This window comes from Myripristis murdjan, chromosome 3 (genome assembly GCF_902150065.1).
Source record: "Myripristis murdjan chromosome 3, fMyrMur1.1, whole genome shotgun sequence".
NCBI lineage: Eukaryota > Metazoa > Chordata > Actinopteri > Holocentriformes > Holocentridae > Myripristis > Myripristis murdjan.
Window position 1 is genome coordinate 43152686 of NC_043982.1, and position 24198 is coordinate 43176883.

Below are 24198 nucleotides of genomic sequence, written 5' to 3' on the forward strand. Positions count from 1 at the left end.
TGAAGCAGATAACACAACGCCTGGATGACAGCGATTGATACCAACTTGAAAAAAAAAAAAAAAAAAAAAAAAAGATTTCACGCTGGTTTCCAACATCAACAAGCAAGATCTTACTTGAGGGGCAAAGCAGAGAGCCATTCCCAGAGGTGACGTTTAGCTGCTGAGAGGCTAGTGGGCAGCAGCACTGTACCTCAAACAGCAGCCTGGGCCTGTTCTGGCAGCAGTGGATTGTACAATAAAGACCAGGGACACTAAAAACCGCAGCAGTCAGCAGGGAGCCCGGCAGAGCTTTCCCTGCCTCTGCAGGGGGTTAAAAAGCACAACAGGTAACATGAAAGAAGCCTTTGTCTTATCTCTTTGTCTGGAGACTGCAGACTGCAACGCACACAACTGAAACTGCCAAACGGCTTACTTCTCACATTTACATGCACACAAGAAACCTGATTATTGTGAGTAACCAGGTTAATGCAGGAAAAAACAAAACAAAACAAAAAAAAAAACAGCTTACATGTGCTGGGAAAAAACAGGTTTGGGCATAAAGAGGTGCAGAACGCACCGCACAGCCGACTGCTTGTTCTGGGTTGAAGGGTTGAAGCAAGCGGCGGCAGATGTGCTTCCTTATAATTTCATCAGCAGTAATGTTAACAAAATTATTCTTATTGTTCTTCAACAAGCGTGTGGTACTGAAAGTCAGATTTTTATTTCTATTATTTTATTGTTTGACTGATTACTCCCTGGACCGTTTTGCTGATTGACCATCAGAAGGAGTCACAGGGTTCGACCGAGCCTCGCTGGGGCGTCTGTTCATGGAGTCACGACTTTCAGCGCTGCATCGGCTTTCAAAGCTGAACTGTAATTGTAATCCACCGCAGAGGGAAATCGACAGCTTCCTGTTGTATTTAAGAAAAAAGGTGCATAGACTTCGAAGAACCACCATTCAACGATCTGGTTGCGTTAAGAAGAAGTCAATCTCAGTGCTAATTGCTGCACCTAGCTCTCTGTATAATGAGGGACGTGTCCATTATCCAGCCCCGGCATGGTGGAAGCAAACCAGGGAAATTGACTGGAGCTGAATAAGTAGGAAAGACACAATGGAACCGGGCACTATTTTCAGGGAGGGCTCCCTATTTGCAGCTATTCAAATGAAGACAGCTTGACTGCTGTAAGTGTGTATGCCATCGTGTGCATTAGCTGCCACACACTGATTGGAGAAGCGGGTAAGTGAGGCATTAATTAGAAACGTATTATACTGTACAATATTCACCTACAAAGAGCTGCTAGATTAACTCACGCTTTGTGCAGCCATTTTTTAAAAATCTTCTCACAAAACAGCAGATAAGTATGTGAGTGTGTGCAAAATCACACACACACACACAAACAGTGTGAAAATGAAGGGGTTCGGGTGTCAGGCAGACTGGGTGAGGTGATGCTAATTGGGCTCAGTTTCTTTATCAGGCGTTGTGTTGATGTGTGGCTTGAAACCAATTCCACCTCCAGCGGTGACACGTTTCCGCCGCGCCTCAGTTGTGATGCGCGATGACACATGATAGACACTTTACGAGTTTGGCTAAAGTTTGAGAAACACTCAGAAGCTTATCTGTCAAACGCAGCCTGCCTCTCAAACAATGTCCAATTTTTTTTTTTATGGCTGTCCCCAAAATAATGTCTACAAACAAAATCAATCACTGTCAAAATGCTGGAAAGGAAATCCACTGTTGCCAGTCAAGCTCAGTTTGGATCTAACAGCTTTAGTCTGAGTCTTGTGTCAAATGCCCTTATTAGTTTTAGTCATATTTAGTCAACTTGTATTCTTTTTGTTTAGTCACATTTTAGCCGACGAAAAGTCTTGGCATTTTAGTTTAGTTTTAGTCGAAGAAAATCCAAAGTATTTTAGTCTAGTTTTAGTCAATAGTCTTTTTTTAGTCTTTGACCCGCATCATGTTGGCTTTTTTTTTTTTTTTTTATTTAACAATATGTTTAAGTATTATTATTATTTTAAAAATGTAAATTACTTATCAAAAAGACCTAACAATTCAGCTACCAATGAATGAGCAGTAGTATGCCTGTGATAACATAGATTGAATAGGAAAAATAAGCCGAAGTGATACCTCTTCTCTGAATAGACAAGCTAAGCCAGTGTGCTGCTGTTAGCCAGTGAAAATAGAGCGGAGTGGTAACTCTTCACTTTGTTACACAATCTATGTCAGTGCGCTGCTGTTTTAACTTTGTTCTCGCCGCGCTACGCTTCAGACAGCGCCACACACACACCAGCGCAGGAGAAAAAACTAACGCGCATCCAGTGAATGCACTTTTTGGATCGTAATTGTAAGTCTATGACGAAAAAGGATAGACACATTTTATTAAGTTTTTATTTGATGAAGTAGATTTCGTCTCGTTTTTTTCGTCAACAAAAAAATACGCGTTAATTTCGTCACAGTCAGTGTTTAAGAGTATTGATTTTGTCTCGTCTTCGTCATGAAAAAGCCCATCGTTGACGAATATATTTCGTCTAGTCTCATCTGATGAAATTAACACTGCCCTGCACGCTCCAGGCCTGCCTCTGTTTTAGGACTTCAGCCTGTCGTTGGGCTGGATCAGCAGACGGCCTGCCGGGGACGATGTAAAATAACACGGAGCAGATTCTCGCTGTCTCTACTTCAGTGACTTGGCTTCTATTTCGTTAAGTTACCCACCAAAGTAAAGACTGTTTGAGAATCATGAAAAACTCTTCTCCACACTTGTTATGGCCTCCACTTTCAAAAGTTTGATGTAAAAAGCAGTTTAACACGAACGTCGTGCATGTGCCAGAAATCTTCTGGCTGATAACGGAGCGAGCACATTTTTTTTCCTGTTACCAGAGAACCATGGACTCACTTTTGCTGTTTTTAATAATAATAATAATAATAATAAACTTTATTTGTATAGCACCTTTCATACAAGAATTGCAGCTCAAAGTGCTTCACAATAAAAAGAAGAACATTTGAAAACACATTAAATAAAACATTAAAAAGAATAAAACACAGCACAGGGTGGAATTAAAAAGAAAAAGCTAAAAATTGAGATAAAATTTGAAATAAAACAGAAGATGCAAATAAAACAATAAAAGACAACAGTGTGGAATAAAATAGGAGCTAGTTAAGGAGCTAGTTAGGAGCTAGTTAAAGGCTAGAGTGAAAAGGTGGGTCTTTAATCTTCTTTTAAAGATGTCTAGTGAGCTGGCTCCAAACTGATCCAAACTGAGCTTGACTGGTTTTTAAAGGAAAAATATCCTGAAATATTGTCCAATATCTTCTCCACAAAGATTCCTGTTGTCATTGCTGCCATAGTTTGCAGTGCAGACTGAAGTTTAAAGGGCCAAAGATGAAGAAACCCATTCTTCATTAGTGCAGCTCGGCTAACATCAGGCTAGCCACGGGAGCTGGGATAGCTACAGGCCTACAAAAAAGTGTTGAAAAACCTCCCGTTGACGTGTCGGGGGCTGCAGCACTTTTATCCTGCAGCTTTGAAGGCAGCTCCAGCTACACAGACGCTTACAGCAGGACTGGGGAATAGAGCACATTTGGTATGTTTGAGCGGTGGCTCAGCCTTCCAGAACACAGGTCAGTACACCTCGGCTAGGGGAGGCTTCAGATCTCTGCAAAACTGTGTGTGTGTGTGTGTGTGTGTGTGTGTGTGTGTGTGTGTGTGCATGCGTGGATGGAGGCAGTGCAGTATGCTGTCACAGTGCAATCAGTGCTGCTGTGACAGTGGCTGGCCATGGGTCAGGCTATCTCGAGTGCAGGGAGGACGCAGGTGGAATCAAAACTGTCACAACAAAAAGGGCATTCATTATTAATGGATTGGATGGAGTGCGGTGGCAAACTCCTAACTTGCTTGGCTGTTTCTCTCTTTCGGATGCCACATTTCTCTCACCCCCACCTTTCCTCATTTCTCTGTGATTACTGCTGCATCTCTCTCTCTCTGCCAGCCGGCCTGCACCATGTGAATGCAAGCTACTGAGCTGTTCAAGGTGTTGTGGTTCAACATGAACGCAAACTTAACTTCCTCCTTTTGATGCAGACATAATCAGAGCAGCTCCACAAATGTGGATTATTCTCAAGCAAGGATGCAAACACTGGGATTTCATTTAGCAGCCAAAGGGCAGAGGGCAGACTGGAATGATTTGTCTGTCTTCAAACAGATGGCTTTCAGGTTTTCACCTACTGCCATTCAAATCTGAGCTGCATGAAAACACAGAGGTGTGTGTTTGCCAGAGAGAGAAGAGAGAAGTCAAATTAAATAAGGAAATAAATGAATAAAAAATAGAAATCAATGTGGAAAAAACACAGCAGCAACAGCGCAGGCTGGGGCTTCTCAAGTGACTCAGCCATGAAAACGGTTTTGTTTTTTTTTCTGGCTCGTAATGGAAAGCCGCAGGGCCCTGGAGATAGGAACAACTCTCGCATACCTTACTTTATTTGCTTTTTTCCCCCCACCAAGGCACCCAAGAATAAACTGATCTTTTGATTAGCGCATATTACAATGAAGTCTGCAGCCCATAAGTCACGTAACACACATACTTGAGAGGTTTCGAAGGTTCTGGTAAGGCTTCGGTTCATGGGAACACGGTCTGTAATCCAACACGACTCCCTTCTGTAGCATTCCTGTAGTTCTTCACCTACTGCACTACACAATCTCAAAACATTACACAGATGCCTCATTAGCTCCAAAGCATTTCCACTTTCATTCCTTCCAAGCAAAACAGGGCAGGGAAAGGTAGGAGGGGGGACTCAGGTAAATGACGAATGTCGCAAGGTAAATTATGTAGGCAGATTTTGCACCATGAACCCTGATAATGAACTTGACGTCTTGCGTTTTATGCAACATGAGGACAATAGGTGCAATAGATAAGTGTGTCTTGAATAGAGCTTGTGTGATGGTGTGTATTTCTGAGACTAACAGAGTGCCTAAAGAGAGCTCCCCTGCTCCACTGGCAGAGAACAGTGTTGTTGTCTTGTTTTCTCAGCCTCACATGGCAGTGAAAGCACTCCATTACCTTAACTCACTCTGCTGTCACCATCCAGCTTCCCACCGGCGCTGAGGGAACCTGAGCTCTGCAGCAGTAATCTAACTCCAGGTCTCATGCAAATTTGAAATAAAGTGGGGGGGGGGGGGGGGGGGGACCAGAGGAACAAAACGGTTTTGTTTTCCATTTGAGTCGCCATTAAATATTTCCAAGTCCAAGTTCAAAGTTTCCTTCAAGTCGGAGGCCATGGTTATCTGTAGGAGAAACAGGGTTTATCCACCCAGAGTTACTGAGAGATTTCAAGTATCTTGGGGTCTTGTTGCAGATCGGCAGATGGATCACAGGAGTTGTGTTGGACTGTTGTGGTGAAGAAGGTAAAGAGGGAGCTGAGCCTGAAGGCAAAGCTCTCGACTTGCTGGTCGACCTACATTCCAACCCTCATCGACGGTCGGAGGCTTTGGATCGTGGCTGAAACGAGATCAGGGATCCAACTGACTGAAAGGAGCTTCCTTCACGGGGCGGCCGGGGTCACCCTTCAGGCTCGTACATACTCAACGTTAAATACTTCTGTCTGTACTCCGCTTTCATTTCATCTGTATTTTTGAACGTATTCAGGAAACTTACGGATCTGAACGAAGCACAAAAAATTCATGGGGGCAGTGTGCAGCCAAAGTGAGACCAGTCCCCTGTGGTGATGCATTTAATGACCTCACAGACCACCAGCATCTACAACGCCGCCTCCTCTTCTGTCTCTTTGTAGCAGCTCCATTATTACGACCTCCTCCAACTAGAGTTCTCATCGGGCCTGAAAATTAAGACCCTATCCTACCCGGGCCATACTGGGCTAGCCCGAGGCCCTACCCTACCCTACTAATTAGCCGAACTTTAGGCCCGACAGCCCGATAAAGCCCGAAAAAAAATAAAGGAGAGGGAAAAAAAAAAAAGATCGCCAAATTCGCCATTATTTAGCAGCGCCAGTGGCTCAGATTCTAGTAGCAGTGAGAAAACCAGAACCAGAGCCCGAAGCCCTACCCTACCCGGCCAATTCACATACATTTTAGGCCCGACCCTACCAGAAAATGTCGGGTAGGGTCGGATAGGGTCGGGTTCGGGCAGAGTTTGAGAACTCTACCTCCAACATCTCCGTGTCTGTTGCTGTAAGAAACCTTTGACTCTGAGCTGCCCTCTAGTGGATTTGCTGTTTGATCCGTGCCGACATAAAAGACGCTTGAAAGTGTGTGGGCAGTGATGAGCTGCATCAGTTGAAACAGACGTGTTTATTTTTGTACGTAAAGGGAGAATAAATAGGCCTTGAGGGAAAGGGTGAGGAGCTCAGACATCTGGGGGGAGTTTGTGGTGCAGCTCGGTGTCCTTCCATGTTTAGGGGAGATATTTGAGGCGGTTCAAGCATCTAACTGGCGAGCCTCCCAGGTGCCTCCCTGTGGAGGTGATCTGGGAGGAGACCCCAGGCGTCGGGTGACTACAAATCCCAGGTGGCCTGCGAACACCTTGGGATCCCCCAGGAGTAGCTGGAGGATGCAGCCAGGGGAAAAAAAGGGAAAAAGAAAAGTTTGGGCTACCCTCCTCAACGTGCTACCACCAAGACCCAGCCCTGGATAAGCGGCAGAAAATGGATGGATGGTCTACATGCACGCTTTCCAAGTATTTCTGACACCTCTATCCATATTCTTTACATAACTGATGCCCAAGCCTCCTGACATTTGAATGATTCATTCTGGGATGACACAAAAAAAAAACTATAATTCTCCAATCCTCCTCTATAAAGGCCAAGCTAGTTCAAGGTCTGTCTGTGATCTTACTGACTTGTATTTCAGCTTGAAAGTAGACTAACAACATAAAAGGATAAACTGTGCATCCATACTGTTCACTGACACTGGGAACACAAATTGGAACCCCATAAATTGCTGTTGCAGAATAAGCAAAAGCACTGCAAGAGATGGACATCTGGCATTAACCTCAATAGTTATACTGAAGAAAGGAGGCAATGAAAATTATAGGCCATTACCACTGACAGGTAGTATCTTGGGCGGGCATCTCAGAAAGGCTATGCAAAAGCAAAGTTGCAATACCTATATTATGTTGCGATGGCTATTTTCTGGGCCTTTAAAAAAAAAGAAAAAGAAAAAGAAAACCCTGTAATGAGCACTGCAGGCAGAATGGTGCACTTGTCTTAAAACTGGTTTGAGAATAAAGAGGGAAAGCTGAAAAATCAATGAGTCAGTGTAGGTGCAATGCTGTTACTGCACCGTAAACGGTGTGGAGAACAAAGAAGGCTGAGGGTCTGAGTGCTGTTTTGCCAGGCTTTAGTCAGAGGTGCAGACGATCAGAAGCGATTACCTCTCTAGGATGCTCAGATTAGTGGAAAAGCTAAACATCTGTGACATTTGTTCAACCGAAGCGTCTTTAAAAGAGTGATAAACCTGCTGTCGCCCTGTGTGTGTGTGTGTGTGTGTGTGTGTGTGTGTGTGTGTGTGTGTGTGTGTAGCATTAGCAGACACACTATCACAATGGACAATAACAAGGCATAACCAAACGCTTGGTGGTTTGAACCGCATTCAGAACTGTTGGTCCAGAATCAGCGCAACAAATGTTCCATCATGAAGAACAAATGGTGACTTGCTGTAGTTTAAGTGAAGAAAATGACGCAAAACGCGAAGGTGAAGACCCCTGAGCAAAGCGGCCGCAGAGCAAAGAGGAGAACGGTATGTGGAAAACAAGGTGATGATATAGGACATTTATCTCCAATGGGCTGTGTGGAATTTCAATGCCGCCTGCTAGCTCGCTGCTCTCTATAAAGACTTCCCATGGCCACCGAGAGCCAGAGAGAGTGTGTTTCAGTGTGTAAGACTGTGTGTGTGAGTGTGTGTGTGTGTAGAACAGCCAATGCAATAAGGCAACGCATGCATGTTTGCGCATGTGGCTCGTACATGTGAGTGGGGTAAGCCCGTAGTCCCTTTGTAACGCCACCGCAAACGCACTTCCCACATCATTCTGTCTTCACACACAAGTAAATATAATGTACACACAATCATATTCAAATGAGGCAGAGGAGACAAGGGGGAGACAGATGGCTTCAAGGCTTTGGGAAGGGGCTGATTTACATGCTGTGTCAATTCCCCGTTGCCGGCTGCCATACATAATTCATCCGTTTTATTGACTGCTGGGGAATTCTATTAGGTGATCAAGTGAAACTCCCAAGAACAAAAGCCCTCGGTCCTTTTCCTGAGTGTCATCAGGAAAAGGCATGTAGAAGAAACCAAACTGCAGTGGTGATTTCAAAGGCCTCACTGTCAGTGCATGCTGGGAGCCGGGGATGGTATCGATGACACACAGGAGCGGTTGAAGCGGATGCATATTCATCGTATCGACCGAACAGGCAGGTGTATTATACATTCTGCCGAGCTGCTTCCAGAATGAACGGTGGACTTGCCGTCCATTGCAACAGGTTTCATCTAAAGCCTAAACAAAGTCAAATGAGCCTAATGAGGATGACGACACCGGTGAGGGTCTCCACATGCAAACGGCATACGAATAATGAAACGTCAATCCTTCATCTGAGATATCTGTCATTCTAAATATACATCTGATGGCCTAATTAATTTCAAACACTCGGGAGACACAGCCTCTTCTGGATGGTTTTCATGGTGTCACATGAAAGTGCGTGACAGACAGCTCTACCAGCATCATCAACAATGCTCTAATAAAGGAAGACGGTGCGTTACAGCCTGCGCCAACGGGATGAAAACGGTCTGCACTTGCTCTTTAATTTTTTTTTTTTTTTTTTCAAAACCTCGTGACATCTCAACGTGACATTTTACACAATCTCACAATCTCAAATATTATCATGAAATATTTGTGGAAAAATCTTTTGTGAGTTTCAAAAGGTGTGGCTGCATTAGACAGATACAAACAAATACAAATTATATTTTTTTGTTTATTGTTTACAAGAAAAACTAACAAAACTAAATTGTTGACAGTGTAATCTTTATCTTCAGGCGTGTTTCCTGCGTTAGGTTCCTTGTTTTAGCCATTTTTGTGTCTGAAGAACTTTCAGATGTGCTGCTTTATATAGACACCAAGCTTGGCAACAAAAATTGTCTTTTAATAAAAAGAACAATTTCATCACTGGTACCAAAATGACCCAATACTCAAAATTTCTTATGTATTTTTATGGAACCAATCAATTTGAAGTTTTTAATGGCTTTTTTAGGATTTGTTTAGTATTTTGTGACTGTACTAAAAGAAATTGCACTTGAAGACCTAAGAGTGATTTGTTAATGCAATATTTCACAAATACATGGGCTGTCCGAGAACTTTTTCCACCACTGTATAGTGAACAGTAAGTTTGGACTATATAGGCACAATGAAAAATAAAAATCACTCTATCTAATAACAGAAGGGCCACAACAGTTTAATAAGTTAAGAAAACTGCATCTCTTTACTACCAGGCAGCATTTACAATACAGATGGATCGATGTTTCGCCAAACTATCGTTTTAAGTGATATCAGCTTTTAGCCAATTCTGATTTTTTATAAAATTCATGCCAGTATCAGCTAACATAACGTTGCATCCCAAATTAAAACCAGGAAAAGATCATGTTTATGACAATATCACAACATTACGATGTTCAGAATGCTACATCTAGTCTCATATCCCAATATCTATCTACTGCCCAGCCTTAGCGGTCCCAAACAAAATCACTGCTCCCCTGATTCGTTCATCTCAAAAATAACAATCTCCTGTCACAGTGTTGGGAGGATGTGTGGCTTGTAATGTTTACTTCAGCGACTGTGGGACATAATGCTCAGTCATAATCCGCACTCAGGTACGTCTTCTTCCATTAGAATGAACAGATTCAGGACCTGCTGCTGTCTCTCCTTTGTATCGGTGGTTTATTTACTTGCCAAAACAGGTATCTGTTATCTCACCGACAATCTGCTTGGTCAGACTTGCAAATGAGACAAATGTGCATCATTGCCAGACTTTACCGGTTTTTAGATTAAAAAACTGGTCTACGAATATGTAGATTTTTTAGCTCGGCTGAAAGTCTCCACACTGCTGATGGAAATCCACTTCCCGAAGAACTGACAGCTAAACAACCAGCTGTTCCAAATTTCCATTTCAGGGATCGGCCCTGTCCCCATCTCTCATCACACACATGAAAAGAGTTCAATGGCAGCCTTAAGTCCTGGACGGCAGATATAAAAGACTGTTTTGTAACACTGTAAGACCAAAATATTAATAAGAAAAGAAAAGGAGATTTGTATTCAGACCCATTCTTTGTCCTGCATACTTGGAGCGGATGTACTTTAAAGAAAGAAAAGCTCGCAAGAAAATAATCAGACATTCAAGAATCACACAGTACGGTCGAGTACCTCACATCCTTTTAAGTAGCACTCATACTTAATGGCCTACCTCTCCGCGGCTCACGATATCACCAGCTTTGTACAAAGAGATGCTATTGTGAACACAGAACATTCAACAGAAACACAGAGAGAAGTGAGAGACACAACCATGTGTTGAGGCATCAGCAGCAGAAGCTCGATGTGATAATCCCTGCTGTCAGAGCCGCCCCGCCTTCAACTTGCAAGCTCTGACACATCTTCATAAACTTTCTTTTCATGTCAGCGGCTTCGGCGTCGTCGCTTTAAAAAGGAGCCGTTTGCGCTGCGCTGGATTGCAAGGACCAATTAGAAGCTCTTTGCAGCGTCCCCCCTTTCCTCTCCTTCCTCCCCCCCTGCCCCTCTGCACACCAAACCAATTATGAAGTGACAGCGGCTCTTCTCTCTCAAACGTGATGCCTGAGAGGGACAGGAGTCTCAAGGAGAAAGAGAGAAAAATCCACTGGTATTCTTTTTAATTGTCAATGTCGTATTAAAAATCAAAAGAATAGCCTTGGTAATGTATTCACCACACAATTTGTCCCCGCTCTGGAGGCTGGGACGTGCGGGTCCACTTCAGTATCGGAAAGCCCTCCCTGGCTATTGAGAGCCTCGCTTGCTAATTAGCAATGGAGACACCCCAGGGGTAGGTATGGACTCTAGGCAGTGTTTTGTAATTAATGCACGGGAGATTAATAACTACCTTTTTAGCCGGCTTTCGTCAGCAGTCAAGGGCACTCACAGATAATCCCATACAGCGTTAAAGACCTATGTTTCGAGATAGGGCCCTCTGCTGGGAGCCAAATATTGTAAAATAAATGATATATCGAGTGAAACGACATAAAATGTCTTTTGTTTGCCAATACAATGACATTAGGTTTAATTCCACTGATGGTAGAAATCCCACTTTGGGTTCAGTTGCAGTGGATCAGCCCTATTCCAGATATTTTGCGTTGACCCTGTAAGGTCCAAAGTTATTATTCAAGACAATCGGGACACGGGGGTTAAGTAAACAAAGCCTATTCTTAATTGGTGCGAGTGAAACTTCCCATGTCCGGGGCGATTCTCTCTGAGGGGTTTAGGCTGCTGGGCCCGAGCTAATGAGAGCTGCAGGAGTGAGAGCACAGGCGCTGTGACACCCCCCTCGCAGCTCTTCATCTGTGAACCTCCCCTGAGCTGGCAGCCCTGCAGCCTCGTCTCCCAGCTGAAGTGGCACTGTTGGCACGTCCGGGTCTCCCCCCCGGGCGTCTGGGGGCAGCGGTGGAAGGATGGCATTAACACCTCGGGGAACAGGCGCCAGCACTTAAAGTGTTTGCTCTTGGGGGCCAGAGGCACGGGTACAAAGGAGCGGTACGTTATGGTCGCCGATGTTTCTCAGAGGCTGGGAATGTGTGAGAGCTCGGGGAAGCTACACACACACAGCGTGGTACTGCTTTGGAATAACAATAGTGCAAAAGGACTGGCAGGTACGATAGCATATTAATGCCACTGTGGAGGAAAAAAAAAAACTTAGCTAGGGGATGGGGGATAGTATTCGTAGAAAAAAACTCAGAATCTCCAAAACTAAAGTCATAAATTTACAAGAAAAAACTCACAAATTTATGAGAAAAAAAGTTGAAAATTCTGAAATTATAAAGTCACACACAAAAAAAAAAAAATGGGAAAAATTGTTTTTTCTTGCCGCTGCAGCTGATGACCTCATCAAATTCTACTTTGCAATGAGATTTGGTAACAAGGAGATCCTGCTGATTTTAGCCCAAAATCACAATATTGTTTTCCTCTGAATCGGCCCGAGTCACAGCAACATCTCTTCAGAGTCCGGATGCTGATGACAAGATTGTGATTCTGGGCTTAAATCACCACGATTTCCTTCTTTCTACTCTCCCAGAGTAGAAAAAAAAATATTTTAACCCCCCCTCCCTGCCTCTGTAACGGCCCTGATATGCTGTTGCAGGCAGGCGTGCTCAACATTTTTATTATTTTTATTTACACTGCTGCTTTCTTCACCGTGTCAGAATCGTGTCATTTGAAGCGGCAGCCGCCGTTTGTGGCCTTACCTCTCCTCCAGCAGCTTGTCTCCCAGCATCCAGCGGACGTACGGGGCCGGGTAGCCCGTGACCACGCAGGGCAGCAGCACGCTGGCGCCCACCACCTTGGTCGTCGCCACAGGCTGCATCAGGAACTCCAGCTTCCTCTCTTCTCCCGTTTCTGGAAGAGGGACATCAGGGTCAGGGTTAGGGCGGGGGGGTTAAGGCAGTGAAACAGAGCAGCAACCCTCTTCTTAACGGGTGTCATCCGTCTTAAAAACTTCAAAGGATCTCCAGTCTGAAGGGCCGTTTTTCCTGACACCTAGCCCAAAATGGTCAAATGAATGATGTCTGTGTTGGTGACTGAGACAGCTGAACTGGAATGAACCCTCTCTCAGGGGCTCAAAGTGATACCCCATAATTCCCACTGTGACTAACTGCATGGATAACATCCAGCCGTTAACAAGGAGGTCATGGTTGGCTTATGCTGTCCTGACCCCCAACACATAAGACTTGAGCAAAAATAAGTGAAGAGTGCCACCATCCCATCCTCACAACACACAGCGGTTCAAAGCCGGCTCTCCGTTCCACGCAGCGACGCATGGAAATGAAATCAGCTGCATTCCTCGCCCTTTTTCAACCCTCAACACCTCTCAGCAGAACCTCCCATGTTAATTTATTCTCAAGCTGATTCATCTCGACTTCAAAGCAACCAAATGAAAATAAATGTATTTCTGTCCCTTGAACATCTGGTAGCATCCAAACAAAATCTCTCTAAATATCTGTGTATAGCTTTATGAGTTTTCCTTGTGCACACAGCCAGCTCTTTCTGCCACGGCACCGCACAGACTTGGAGAAGACATGCGGAGAGATAAGGGCCCCCACCGGGGCCTCGTTGGAAGTCAGATTTACGGCCTCTAATATCGTCTCTGTGCTGGCAGGAGCCTGGCACTTAACAACTCAGTAAATAAAACTGGTGGAGAGGCGAGTTGAGACATCCTGACACGATGGAATCCAGCCCCCCTTTGAGCTGTGACTGAGTTACCGCGGCCTCGCCGATAACCTCAGCGGGACGCCTGCCTTTCCTTTTGTCGTTCCGTCTCAGCCTCTCTCTGAGGTTAGGTCACATGTGCTCAAATTACAGGTAATGAGCAAAGCAGAGGGCAATCCATGCACCTCTGTAATCAAATGATGCACTGAGCTATATATTAATTCAAATTTACTGCATAAGAGGCTCCATGACGGCCTAATAGCTCTGTCGTAATTGCGCTGTAATCAAGGCTGTGATCAGGATAGCATCACTTCCTTGATTGCAGTTATAGAAAACGGGAAATAACTGAAGACCAGAAGAAAGAAAGAAAAAAAAAAACACCATATTGATGGGAGTCTGAGATTATGACCATCAAACGCGTCACGTGATGACAGCCCGGGTTCCAAACGAACACCTGCATGGGGCCAAATGCGGGTTAAAACTGGCTTCGGCCGGTCGGGTGGTAACCTAATTTTCAAATCGCCATAAAAGGCTGTGATTACTGAAATTGACCAACTGAGATTTTATGACCCTCATTCTCCACTTTTTTTTTTTTATTTTCAAGATTACTTTTGTCATTTTCTTTATTTTTTTTTGCTTTATTATTAGACAGCTACCATGGAGAAATACAGGAAAGGCATGATTTTTTGTCATGATAATGTGAATGAATGAAATCACTCAATACTCAGTAAAAGCAGCCTACAAATGAAAAGGTCTGGCTGTTCTGTAGCATGGTCTGTAAGACAAGCTAGCAATCTACGCCAAATACTTCTTTTTAATCATTTAATGTACAAACGTGCCAGGTTTTGAGGTTTTGAGCTGACATGTGAAGAAACAGCCGATAAAAGTGACAGAGGACGCCCGGAGCACAGAGCATGATGTAGTTTTTTATCTGGTAAACAGTTTCTTTGGCTGGTAATTGCTCCGACTTCTTTAGGGCTTGAAAAAATATTTGGCAAGGCAGGTCTTCAATGGATATGTATAGAAATAGATTATGCTGTCGTGTCAATCAAATTAAAACAATACTATTTGAAAATTATAAACAGAAACAGTCGGAAGGAATTTTGTGTAAACCAAAACCGAGAACGCACAGTCAGAGCTCTATGTCACCCTCAACACGAGCTCAGAGGTGTGTGTGTGTGTGTGTGTGTGTGTGTGTGTGTGTGCGCCCAGCTGAGATGTGGGATCTTGCCTCTGGCGGTGGAAACCAGACGCTTCCGTTCGGCTCCAGAGGAGGACAGAGAGTGTCACCTGTGTGACCTGGGAGAGCTTTGGAAATGAAATGCTCTTTTCCTTCTATCGTCCATGACGTCATAAACTTCGGCTTTTCTTAAAAAAACGGCTGCAGAACGTCCCGATTCGTTTTCTGTGACTGATGAACGCAGACTTCACTTCCTGTTTACAGTCAAGGGGTTTCATCTCAGTTTGAGTGAAAAGCTGATCAACAGCAGACAAAGACGTTTTCTCTTGAAAAGTGTCCGTGCCTCAGGTGTTATATTTCAGAGCTGTGGTGTCTGAGGTGTGTTCATATCCGGTTTGGACACTGTGTGACACACATGGACGTGTATTACATTTGTTCTTACGCTCTCATGTTGTCGCTCTAGTCTGTTATGTTTAGTAGTGTCTTGTAAGCCCATGTGCATCTTTTAGTGCATGACACTTGGAAAAATAATGACTTACTACTACAGTTGTCCCTCGCTATAACGCGGTTCACCTTTCGCGGCCTCACAGTTTCGTGGATTTTTTTTAGTGCAATTTTGCATGCATTTTTTTTTTTTTTTTTACAGCGCATTGTGTTCTGCGTCCTGATTGGCTAAGGGACTGTCGACCATTGTCAATCAATCTCCTCCGTGCCGTGTCTCCTGTACAGTACAGAATGCGTTCATTCTATAATACTGGACTTATTTTGTGTTTAAATAAGAGAGAAAATTGAGAAAATGTTAATGCCTGTCTGAGAAAAGTGTATAAAGTGTGCAGTGAGGGGTTTTACAGCCTTAAAACATCTAGAATAATTGTAAAAAATAAAGCTGACTACTTCGCGGATTTCGCCTGTTGAAGGTTATTTTTAGAACGTAACTCTCGCGATAAACGAGGGACCGCTGTACTTACTTACTACACACAACTGGTTGTTTGTGTAGAGTGTATTACCTGGCAGTATCTGGAGCAGAGCCTCGTCGCTGGCCTTGGCCGGCCCCACGTTCTCCACCAGGCAGCGGTAGAGGCCGGCGTCCGCCTCCGAGGCGTTGCTGAGCAGCAGGGCTCCGCCGGGCAGCTGGACCAGCCTGGCGCCCGGCTCCAGGGCCTGCCGGTCTCTCTCCCAGCGCGTGAAGGGCACCAGGTCCGGGTTGACCTCACACGGCATCACCTGGCTGTCACCGAGGCGAACGCTGGCCGGCGCCGGTTGGCTGGTGAACCGGGGCATCCCTGCAGGAGGACGAGGACACGGGGCGTTTAGCTTGAACGCCAATAAACCTGCATCAGCGTCAACACATTGTATACATCTATGCACACGGTTTTTTGCACATTGGGTACTTAGATCTCCAGTGTCATCTTTTATTCTTTATTTTTTATTTATTTAATCTTGTAATCTGTGGATACTGTTGAAAACTGTGAATTTCCTTCGGGATGAATAAAGTATCTATCTACTGTATCTATCTATCTATCTACACATTCATCATTCCTGAGAGTTGTGAGTTGGGAATTTAAACTTTCCTCTGTTTACGTAAATATATTGTACAGTTTACGATGTTTAATGGAAACACTGTAGATCATGTTTTTTGTTTGAGTGATTAATTTTAAAGTTATTGCATTTTCTAGAATCCCACACCGTCATTTATTTATCTATTCATCCCTTAGTTAATTACTTAATTTTTTTTTTTTTTTTAATTTCCAGGCTAATTATCGATTGCATTTCAGCTGGGCTTAGTCGTGACTGAAACCGCTCCAATAAGGCCAGTTTGCAGAATCTGAATTGGGAAAAAAAAAAAAAAAAAAAAAAATCCACTAATCATGATGCCGGTTCATCACGATGCAGTGTTTGTGAAATTCCTGAAATTTATTTAACCGATTCACCTCTTAATTAAACTATATTTATTTTCAGAGGAGATCATGAGGACGGCACATACAGTGTGTGTAATCGTCGAGACCCGCACGCCCGTCCCCACCTGCACACACACACACACACACACACACACACACACACACAATCACTTATCCTCGATGGTGGATGTTAATTTGCCACGCGGCGCACAGAGACACGCGGCGCTAATTAAAACAGACGGGATCCACAGGCTGTTTGTGTGCTGCACTCCGACTTTCATCTCGACGCAAAATAATTATTTCCCGCGTTTGAAGCCACTGATCTGAACGCAGCACGGGCGGCCCACGCCGGCAACAACCACACACACACACACACACACACACAGCGGCTTCAATTAGAAAGACCTTACAATGTGTAAACTGCAAATAGTGTTCTTGGCTTTATTATTGAGTAAAGAGGAAGAGAAGTTGTCTCTAAAAAAAAAAAGAAAAAAGTAAGAAGGCCACTCCATGTACAGTGAGGAGAAAACGCCACGCTGTGTTGTTACCACGGAGACGCCTCTCGAGTGTTTGGGCTCGCTGCGGCGGTCTCCTTGGTAATGTGGGAGGCTGTGTGTTTGTGTGCGAGCGTGTGTGAATGCGAGTGAGTGTTTGTCTCTTTTGTGAATGTAAACTTGGCTGCTGTCGCTGCGCTCACACACACACACACACACACACACACACACACAGGAAATGGTGTTGAAGAGCTGCTGAGTGGTGATTGGCTCCCCCGTCGCCTCCTCACCTGCAGACAGCTCGTCAAATCCCTCGCCAAGAACTACACTGGAGTAAATCACACTTTGAGATAAGACCTCAACTTCTCTCTCTCTCTCACACACACACACACACACACACACACCCCGTCCCAGGCGCAGTGTGTGTGCGTCCCAAGCTGCTCTGGTCCAGCTCCACACGCTGCGTCTCAACAATACAGGCTTTTCAGAGCCAACGACAACACTGATATTGTGATAGTGACGCTGCCAGTGGCTTCTATGCTTGCTTCATTTAAATGACGGGACAATTAAAGGCTCTGTTCACTGCAATACTGATGCAATTTATTTACCGTTAGCAGCTCTTTAGAGTCCCTACGACATGAACTCTCATTGTTTGTACTTCTTGGAAAACGGTGTATTTTAAATGCTGACCTCATCCTGCCCCCACAGGTGTAAATCCATCCTTCAGTTACATTTAGTTGATTGATTAATTGATTTACAGCTTATTGATTTGCACGTTTTGCTGTAAAGTGTCCGAGTACCAAGAAAAGCACTAAAATAAACACAAATAAAATATACTATTATGATATTATCATGGAAGCGATTGCTGCGTCTGGATCTGCTCTCATTCCCGGGGGTGGATCTGACAGGAATCTGTGCGAGACGCCTGATTGGCTGGTCAGCAGTTTCTCTGACGGCGCCGTCACGGCACGGCGAGGAGTAAACAAACACGACAGCGGCCGTGAGGAGATGTGATGTTACAGACAGCAAAGCTAAATCTGACGATTTCTTCTGTTCGAGAAACGTTACACTGCAAAAACTCAAAATCTTACCAAGATTATTTGTCTTATTTCAAGTCAAAAATGTCTCATTACACTTAAAATAAGACATGATCACCTCAGAAGTAACTTGTTTTTAGACAATTGACTGTTGTTTCAAGTGAAAATTTGCTTGAAACAAGTGAAAATTCTCTTGTTTCATTGGCAAAATTTGTTTCTTGTTTCTAGCTAATTTTCACTTATTTCAAGTGAATTTTCACTTGAAATAAGTGAAAATTGTCTAAAAACAAGTAACTTCTGAGGTGATCATGTCTTATTTTAAGTGTAATGAGATATTTTGACTAGAAATAAGACATTTTTGACTTGAAATAAGACAAATAATCTTGGTAAGATTTTGCGTTTTTGCAGTGTAAGGCACTGATAAATTAAAGGACGAATATTTAGCCGGTCTAAAAGCTCCTGTTGTTGCCGTGACGATGCACTCCACTCTGATTGGTTTAACACTGAGCAGTGGTTTTGGAGCCATGGGTGGGACAAACACTGACTTCAGCAAATCAGAGGCAAGGCCAGACCTCCCAGAAATGCAGAGGGATTCATGGAGCGTGGAAAGCAAACAGCAAACAAAGTCACTCCAAACAAACATCCAACAGCCGACGGGAACAAACGGACCGGATTCAGGACGCTCTGCACACAGCTCTGCAAAGTCCTCTGGCCCATGAAGTAACGACACTTCAGCAGACAAACATGAAGACAACGGCTGTGAGTTTGAGGCGGGCCAGGTCTCATATCTGTTTTCAGGTCCCTCGGGGGCGGCCCGAGGCTTGACACTGGGCCCCAGTGGGCCCATGGGAGAGAAATGAAACCCCACCGTGAGCCTTGACAGGAAAGGCTCTGCAGACTGAACGCTCACCGAGAGGAGGAGAGCACGATGGACGGCCCCCGTCAACCTGTGAGAGCAGTTTCTCACTCCGTCTGCAGCGGCTCCATCGACTCATCCTTTGTTCCCCCCCCCCGCCTCATCACATCTCACCACACTGAGACTTTGCTGTGTCTTAAAGTGTGTGTGTGTGTGTGTGTGTGTGTGTGTGTGTGTGTGTGTGTGTGTGTGTGTGTGTGTGTGTGTGTAAACGCACACACTGGAGGACGTGTAGCAGCACATTAGGCCTGGGTCAGAGCAGGGCATTATAGATGGGAAATGCTGAGCACTGGTGCTAACACTATCGACTCCAATTAATCACAATTCTCCATTTAATCGACTGGGTGGGAGCCTCATTTTCCACCAGCCTGCCCAGCACCATCTATTGAGCAGGGGCGCCGCGCTGCCAGGCTCAACACTTATTATCAGCGGGTGATGAGGCACAGTGAGTCCAAGAGAGCAATAATGTCTCGGTGGTGAAACACAATGCAAATTTCAGGGCCAGCAGCCCAGTTGTTTTCCTGGCTTGGTAGGAAATGTGTGTTCATAAACTAGAAATGGAAACCCCTTTATGTCTTTGTAAAATCATCTCAGTGTTGACAAGGGCCTCACCACACAATACGCATTATGACACTATTTCTATCACGATACACTGCAATATACCGTACAGAGGCTGAAAAACAACCTGGTGCAGACTCATAAGCACAACACGGCCTGGGACGGTTTTGGGTTGCTCTGCGGTTTCTGGGTCAGGATTTCAATCCGGTTCGTTTTGTACATCAGGGAGAAAAAAAAAAAAGACATTACCATTTCTAATGTTCTCTGTATTTTGTCTTATTTGCAAAAATAACTTTTTTTTATCCAGAGATTTGGTATAACAACATGAAATCAGCAAATGAAGAGCTCATTTGCAAAAACAGATATCTCCATTTGAATTTATTAAAACCTTTTTAAACTTTTTGGAATTTTATTACAATTTACTTTATATTTATTTCTATTTTTATATGTTTATTTAGCCTGGCATAATTTTTATTATCCTAAATCATGCTTTGTATGTGTGTGTGTGTGTGTGTGTGTGTGTGTGTGTGTGTGTGTGTGTATGTGTGTGTGTACTCCAAGCAGTATCAATGAAAAAGGTGTATTCATTTTAAGAATGGCTTTTATCTGTTTTTGCAAATGAACTCTTCAAATATTCTTTCAATATTCTTCGCTTAGACTATTTAAAACAAACGTTAAAACACTGACTGTATATTCATTATTTCGTCGGCTAAGTGTGTGTTCAGCTCATGCAGCAGATGTGTGTGTAACTCAGCACTTTACAGGGCGTGTTGTGAAGTGAAAGGTTTGTTTTTACACCTCCAATACAAAACATATTGTACTAACTCATAACAGTTCAATTCAAACTCCCATTATACGCATTCCCAATAAAGCAGAATGAGCACAAATGATACACAGCCTATCTGCACGAGAGGCTAAATAGTCAATACTGTACTGCAATAATAATAATAATAATACTGCGGTACAGTATCAGTGGTTTTGCACAGCCCTGAGCGTCTCAGACGATGCAAATGAGAGCAAAATGAAGCGATACTTCATTTCCCCGCGAACGCAAACGTTTGAGCGGCTGGCTCCGCGGGACGCCGCCTCTCCTTGGCGGGACGCTCCGCCTGCTGTGGAGCGTTCGATTCAGCCAAACCTTACATCACCCGCCTCGCTTTGCCGGCAGAGCTCATCATCGTATGAATGCTAATGAAGGGACGCGTCCATCATCCGAGGGAGATTAGCAGAACAGAACGAGGCTGCTGAGCGCCACAAACAGGCGGAGCCACCGTCTAAAAGGGTAACCACGTGCACACACACACACACACACACACTAAAAAAAAAAAGAAAGAAAAGAAAACACACACAGTTGGGCTCCTACTATTCTTAATTAAAATCAAGTATAGAATGAGAATGAGCAGCTTAATGGAATATGCAGCAGGCTTTAAGGATCTCCCTCTAGATTCAGCTGAATTAGGACCTGCCTGCTGAGTAGCTGCCATTCACCTTGAATTAAAAAAAAAAAAAAAAAAAAAAAAAAAACCCACAAATCTATGTTCAAGGCTGCAGAGGTATTATTTCCAAGCAATGCTGATTTAACAAATTAAGAAAAATAAATAAATAAAGAAGTCATATATCACACGTTTTGGATTAGCCCGACACTTACACCTCCTAATTGGAGCTGTAGCCCCGTTCCAAGACGTCTCTTTGAACTGGTAATTTGAAATGAGCCATTTTCCACTGGGGATATGTGAAATGACAAAAAACCAATGAGAAGACTCAATTAAAACATTTGGTAACTTTGCACGCCGGCAGCTCCGGAGAGCGCCGAGAGGTCACCATCTGAAAAATTAGGACTTCAAAACTGAGGGCGTGTTTACTCTGCACACTTTGATTGGTTTTCCATGAGTGTGGGAAAGCAACTGAGGTTCACACGCCGTTAAACAAGGCAGATCCCTGATTGGTCAGAGAGAAACTGAACAGCGAAGCCCCGCCTCCTGCTGCTTACAACCAGGATATCCCACAGTGAGACGTGTAAACCGCGTCTCTTGGTTGATAATCCATCCATGTAAACCTTTTTTCACATCAACATTGTGCGGGTGAAGCCTCCGTTTCGAGCTGGTCTTGGTGATTTTATTTTTTTCTTTTTGAATAAAACACTTAAGACTGACGGGGCTTCGCTGTGACGGAGAAGAATCCGCATGGACGGTGAAATCCACAAAAGTCACTGGTGAAAGCGAGTAAAATCATGTGACGTGATTTTGTTCACCCGCCCTGCTGGTCTGAGATGCCTGACACCATAAAGATGCTTTTATACTGAAAGAACCCAAAGATGAAAGTGGTAAAAGATATAATGTAGGGGAGTCCAGCTCTCTAGGTGACAGGTTGTATTGTCGTGTCTGCCAACAGGCCAAACCTTCGTCTCCTAATTCAGAGGACGAGGTAAAGACCCGGCAGCCGAGTAGCGACCGTCACCTTTTTGCTGATTCCTCAAAAGCACTAATGAATCCAAATTTTGACAACAATCGACTGGAGAGGACATTTCATGCAGTTCATGTGGGGAAGAAAAAAAACAAGTGACACTGACAAATGGACTGAAATATGCAGCGTCAGCGTTCCTGTCCGTATTGATTTAATAGTCAAAACTTCTACAAACAGATGAAACAAACAAACTTCATGCGAAGGTACTGAAGCAGAAACCAACAGAGAGAGGCTCTCCTGCGGGCCTCAGCCGGACCAAAGCTTCACATCCGGGAAAGTCTTCAACTCTGCAGAGGAGAGACAACATCCTCCTGGGACGGGTGCTGCCACCTGCTGGCCAAATAAAACAGGCAGGTCTTGACAGAGTGGCAGCATGAGCAGGTGGTTTGTAAACACAACGCTCAACGCTGGCCGCTCCTCCCTGGTTAAGCGAAACGCCGCCAGCGACTTATTTTTTCCCGGGATGGCGACGTAATGAAATGACCGTCCAAAATGTAACATCACTGTCCTAGGAAAAAAAAAAAAAAAAAAAAAAAACTGGCCAGCACCCGCCTGTCCAACAGCAAACAGACCAACGGCGCGTCGCTCTTCATCCTCATCCTCTCCCTCAGTGGCTCATGAGTGATAACTGAGAGGGATTATTTTTGTATTTGTGTTATGAGTCTGCACACGGTTTTCTGGGAAATTCCTCCTCATCTTTAAATATGAATGCCGCCTAAAGCTACTTCCAAATTTAAAAAGAGAAGAGAAAATTTCCTGCACACTGTCCTCACACTTGCAATAAACGTTATTTAATATACGTCCGGTCCTTCGTGAACATTGTGTATTTCCAATCCAATCCAATCCACTTTATTTATATAGCACATTTCGAAAACATAATACGTTTATCAAACACAGTAATTTACAATAAAAGACACAATGGGGATTAAAATGAGGATACAGATAAAGACAGGTTTAAAAAGAAGATAAGAGTCATACAACAGATAATTTGAATTAAAAAAAAAAAAGAAAAGACAAACAGGAAACAGAGATCACACAAGAACAGAGGTCACATAACTCTCACGCTGAGTTAAAAGCCAATGAATAAAAGTAAGTTTTAAGACGTGATTTAAAAGTAGGTAGGGTGGGGGACAACCTTATTTTTAGTGGTAGCTCATTCCATAATTTAGGGGCGGCCACAGAAAAGGCTCGATCACCCCGTGTTTTTAAATTACTCTTTGGGATATAATTAAGTTTATTGCAGGTATAATGACAACTGTACAGGAATTTTCTGCTCTTTTTCCCGTGCAGACGTTTCCTCCGGCGCGCCCGTCTGCGAGAAACTGAAGGAAAAAGTAAGAACTCCACGCTAAAACGCAGAGGAGGAGCGACGTCCTAAAACATCCGTCTCCCTCCTGGACATGTTCCATTGCTGTTTTTTTTTTTCAGTCTATAAGTAATGATTTATTCACTTTCATTTCTTTAGATAAGCTTCACTTGTATCATTAATGCTGTAACTTGGGGTGTAAGCATTTGGATCACGCGTTTCATTGAAAAATACTAGTTTAATGAAAGTAAATAACCATCAACAGAATTCTGTACCTTACGCCTGCCTTGTGTTTTATTTTGCAAAATTATCAAGATATTGTGAAATTACAGTTTATATCTTCATAGCAAGGTTTCTTTGTTCTGTCTGCTTTTATGTTTGGCGACTTAAAGTGTCTTGGCCATCTATTGGCCATTTTCTGTCACGGAAATGACCTTTGGTAATGAATCTTTGAATTGCGGATGACAATGTTTTTGTGTGATCTCTCCATATTATGTGCCTCCAGTAGTTTGGCTGACATAATCCATTGAGGCCACACAATGGATGGAGCATGGCTATCAGCTCTGTTTTTGTTTTTTTTTGTTTGTTTGTTTTTTCCATTCCTGTTTTATTGTTCCATTGCTGTTTTACAAGCCACACATGCACATCGACAGAACAATCACATCTGAGTTGTCAATATATTTGATCAGTTTCACAGCGGCGGAGCGAGCCAAGCCAAGCCAAGCCAAGCCAGGGCGGGCCAAACAGCGGCGACAGCCCCGCCCCGGGACGAGGAGCGAGCGATTCAAAGTGCAAAGACATCCGATCGATGGCAGAGCTGCGACTGTGGATGGAAGTGGGAGCGGAGTGATCCAAAGAGACGACAAAAATATCTATTAGCTCTGCGTCTATGCAAGGTCGAGATGTATTTTCTCACTATA

At 43.9% G+C, this 24198-nt stretch overlaps 1 protein-coding gene across 5 annotated transcripts in view; it reads right to left on the minus strand.

Annotated features, from left to right (window-relative positions):
* Window positions 1–24198, minus strand: part of neo1a (neogenin 1a) — a 243274-nt gene that overhangs the window by 105135 nt on the left and 113941 nt on the right. For all 5 annotated transcript variants that reach the window (XM_030046518.1, XM_030046513.1, XM_030046517.1 and 2 more), the window contains exons 3-4: window positions 15614–15889; window positions 12466–12616 (exon numbers count right to left, since the gene is read on the minus strand). In XM_030046518.1, coding sequence (XP_029902378.1) covers window positions 12466–12616; window positions 15614–15889 — 427 coding nt within the window. The remainder of the gene's footprint in view (window positions 1–12465; window positions 12617–15613; window positions 15890–24198) is intronic.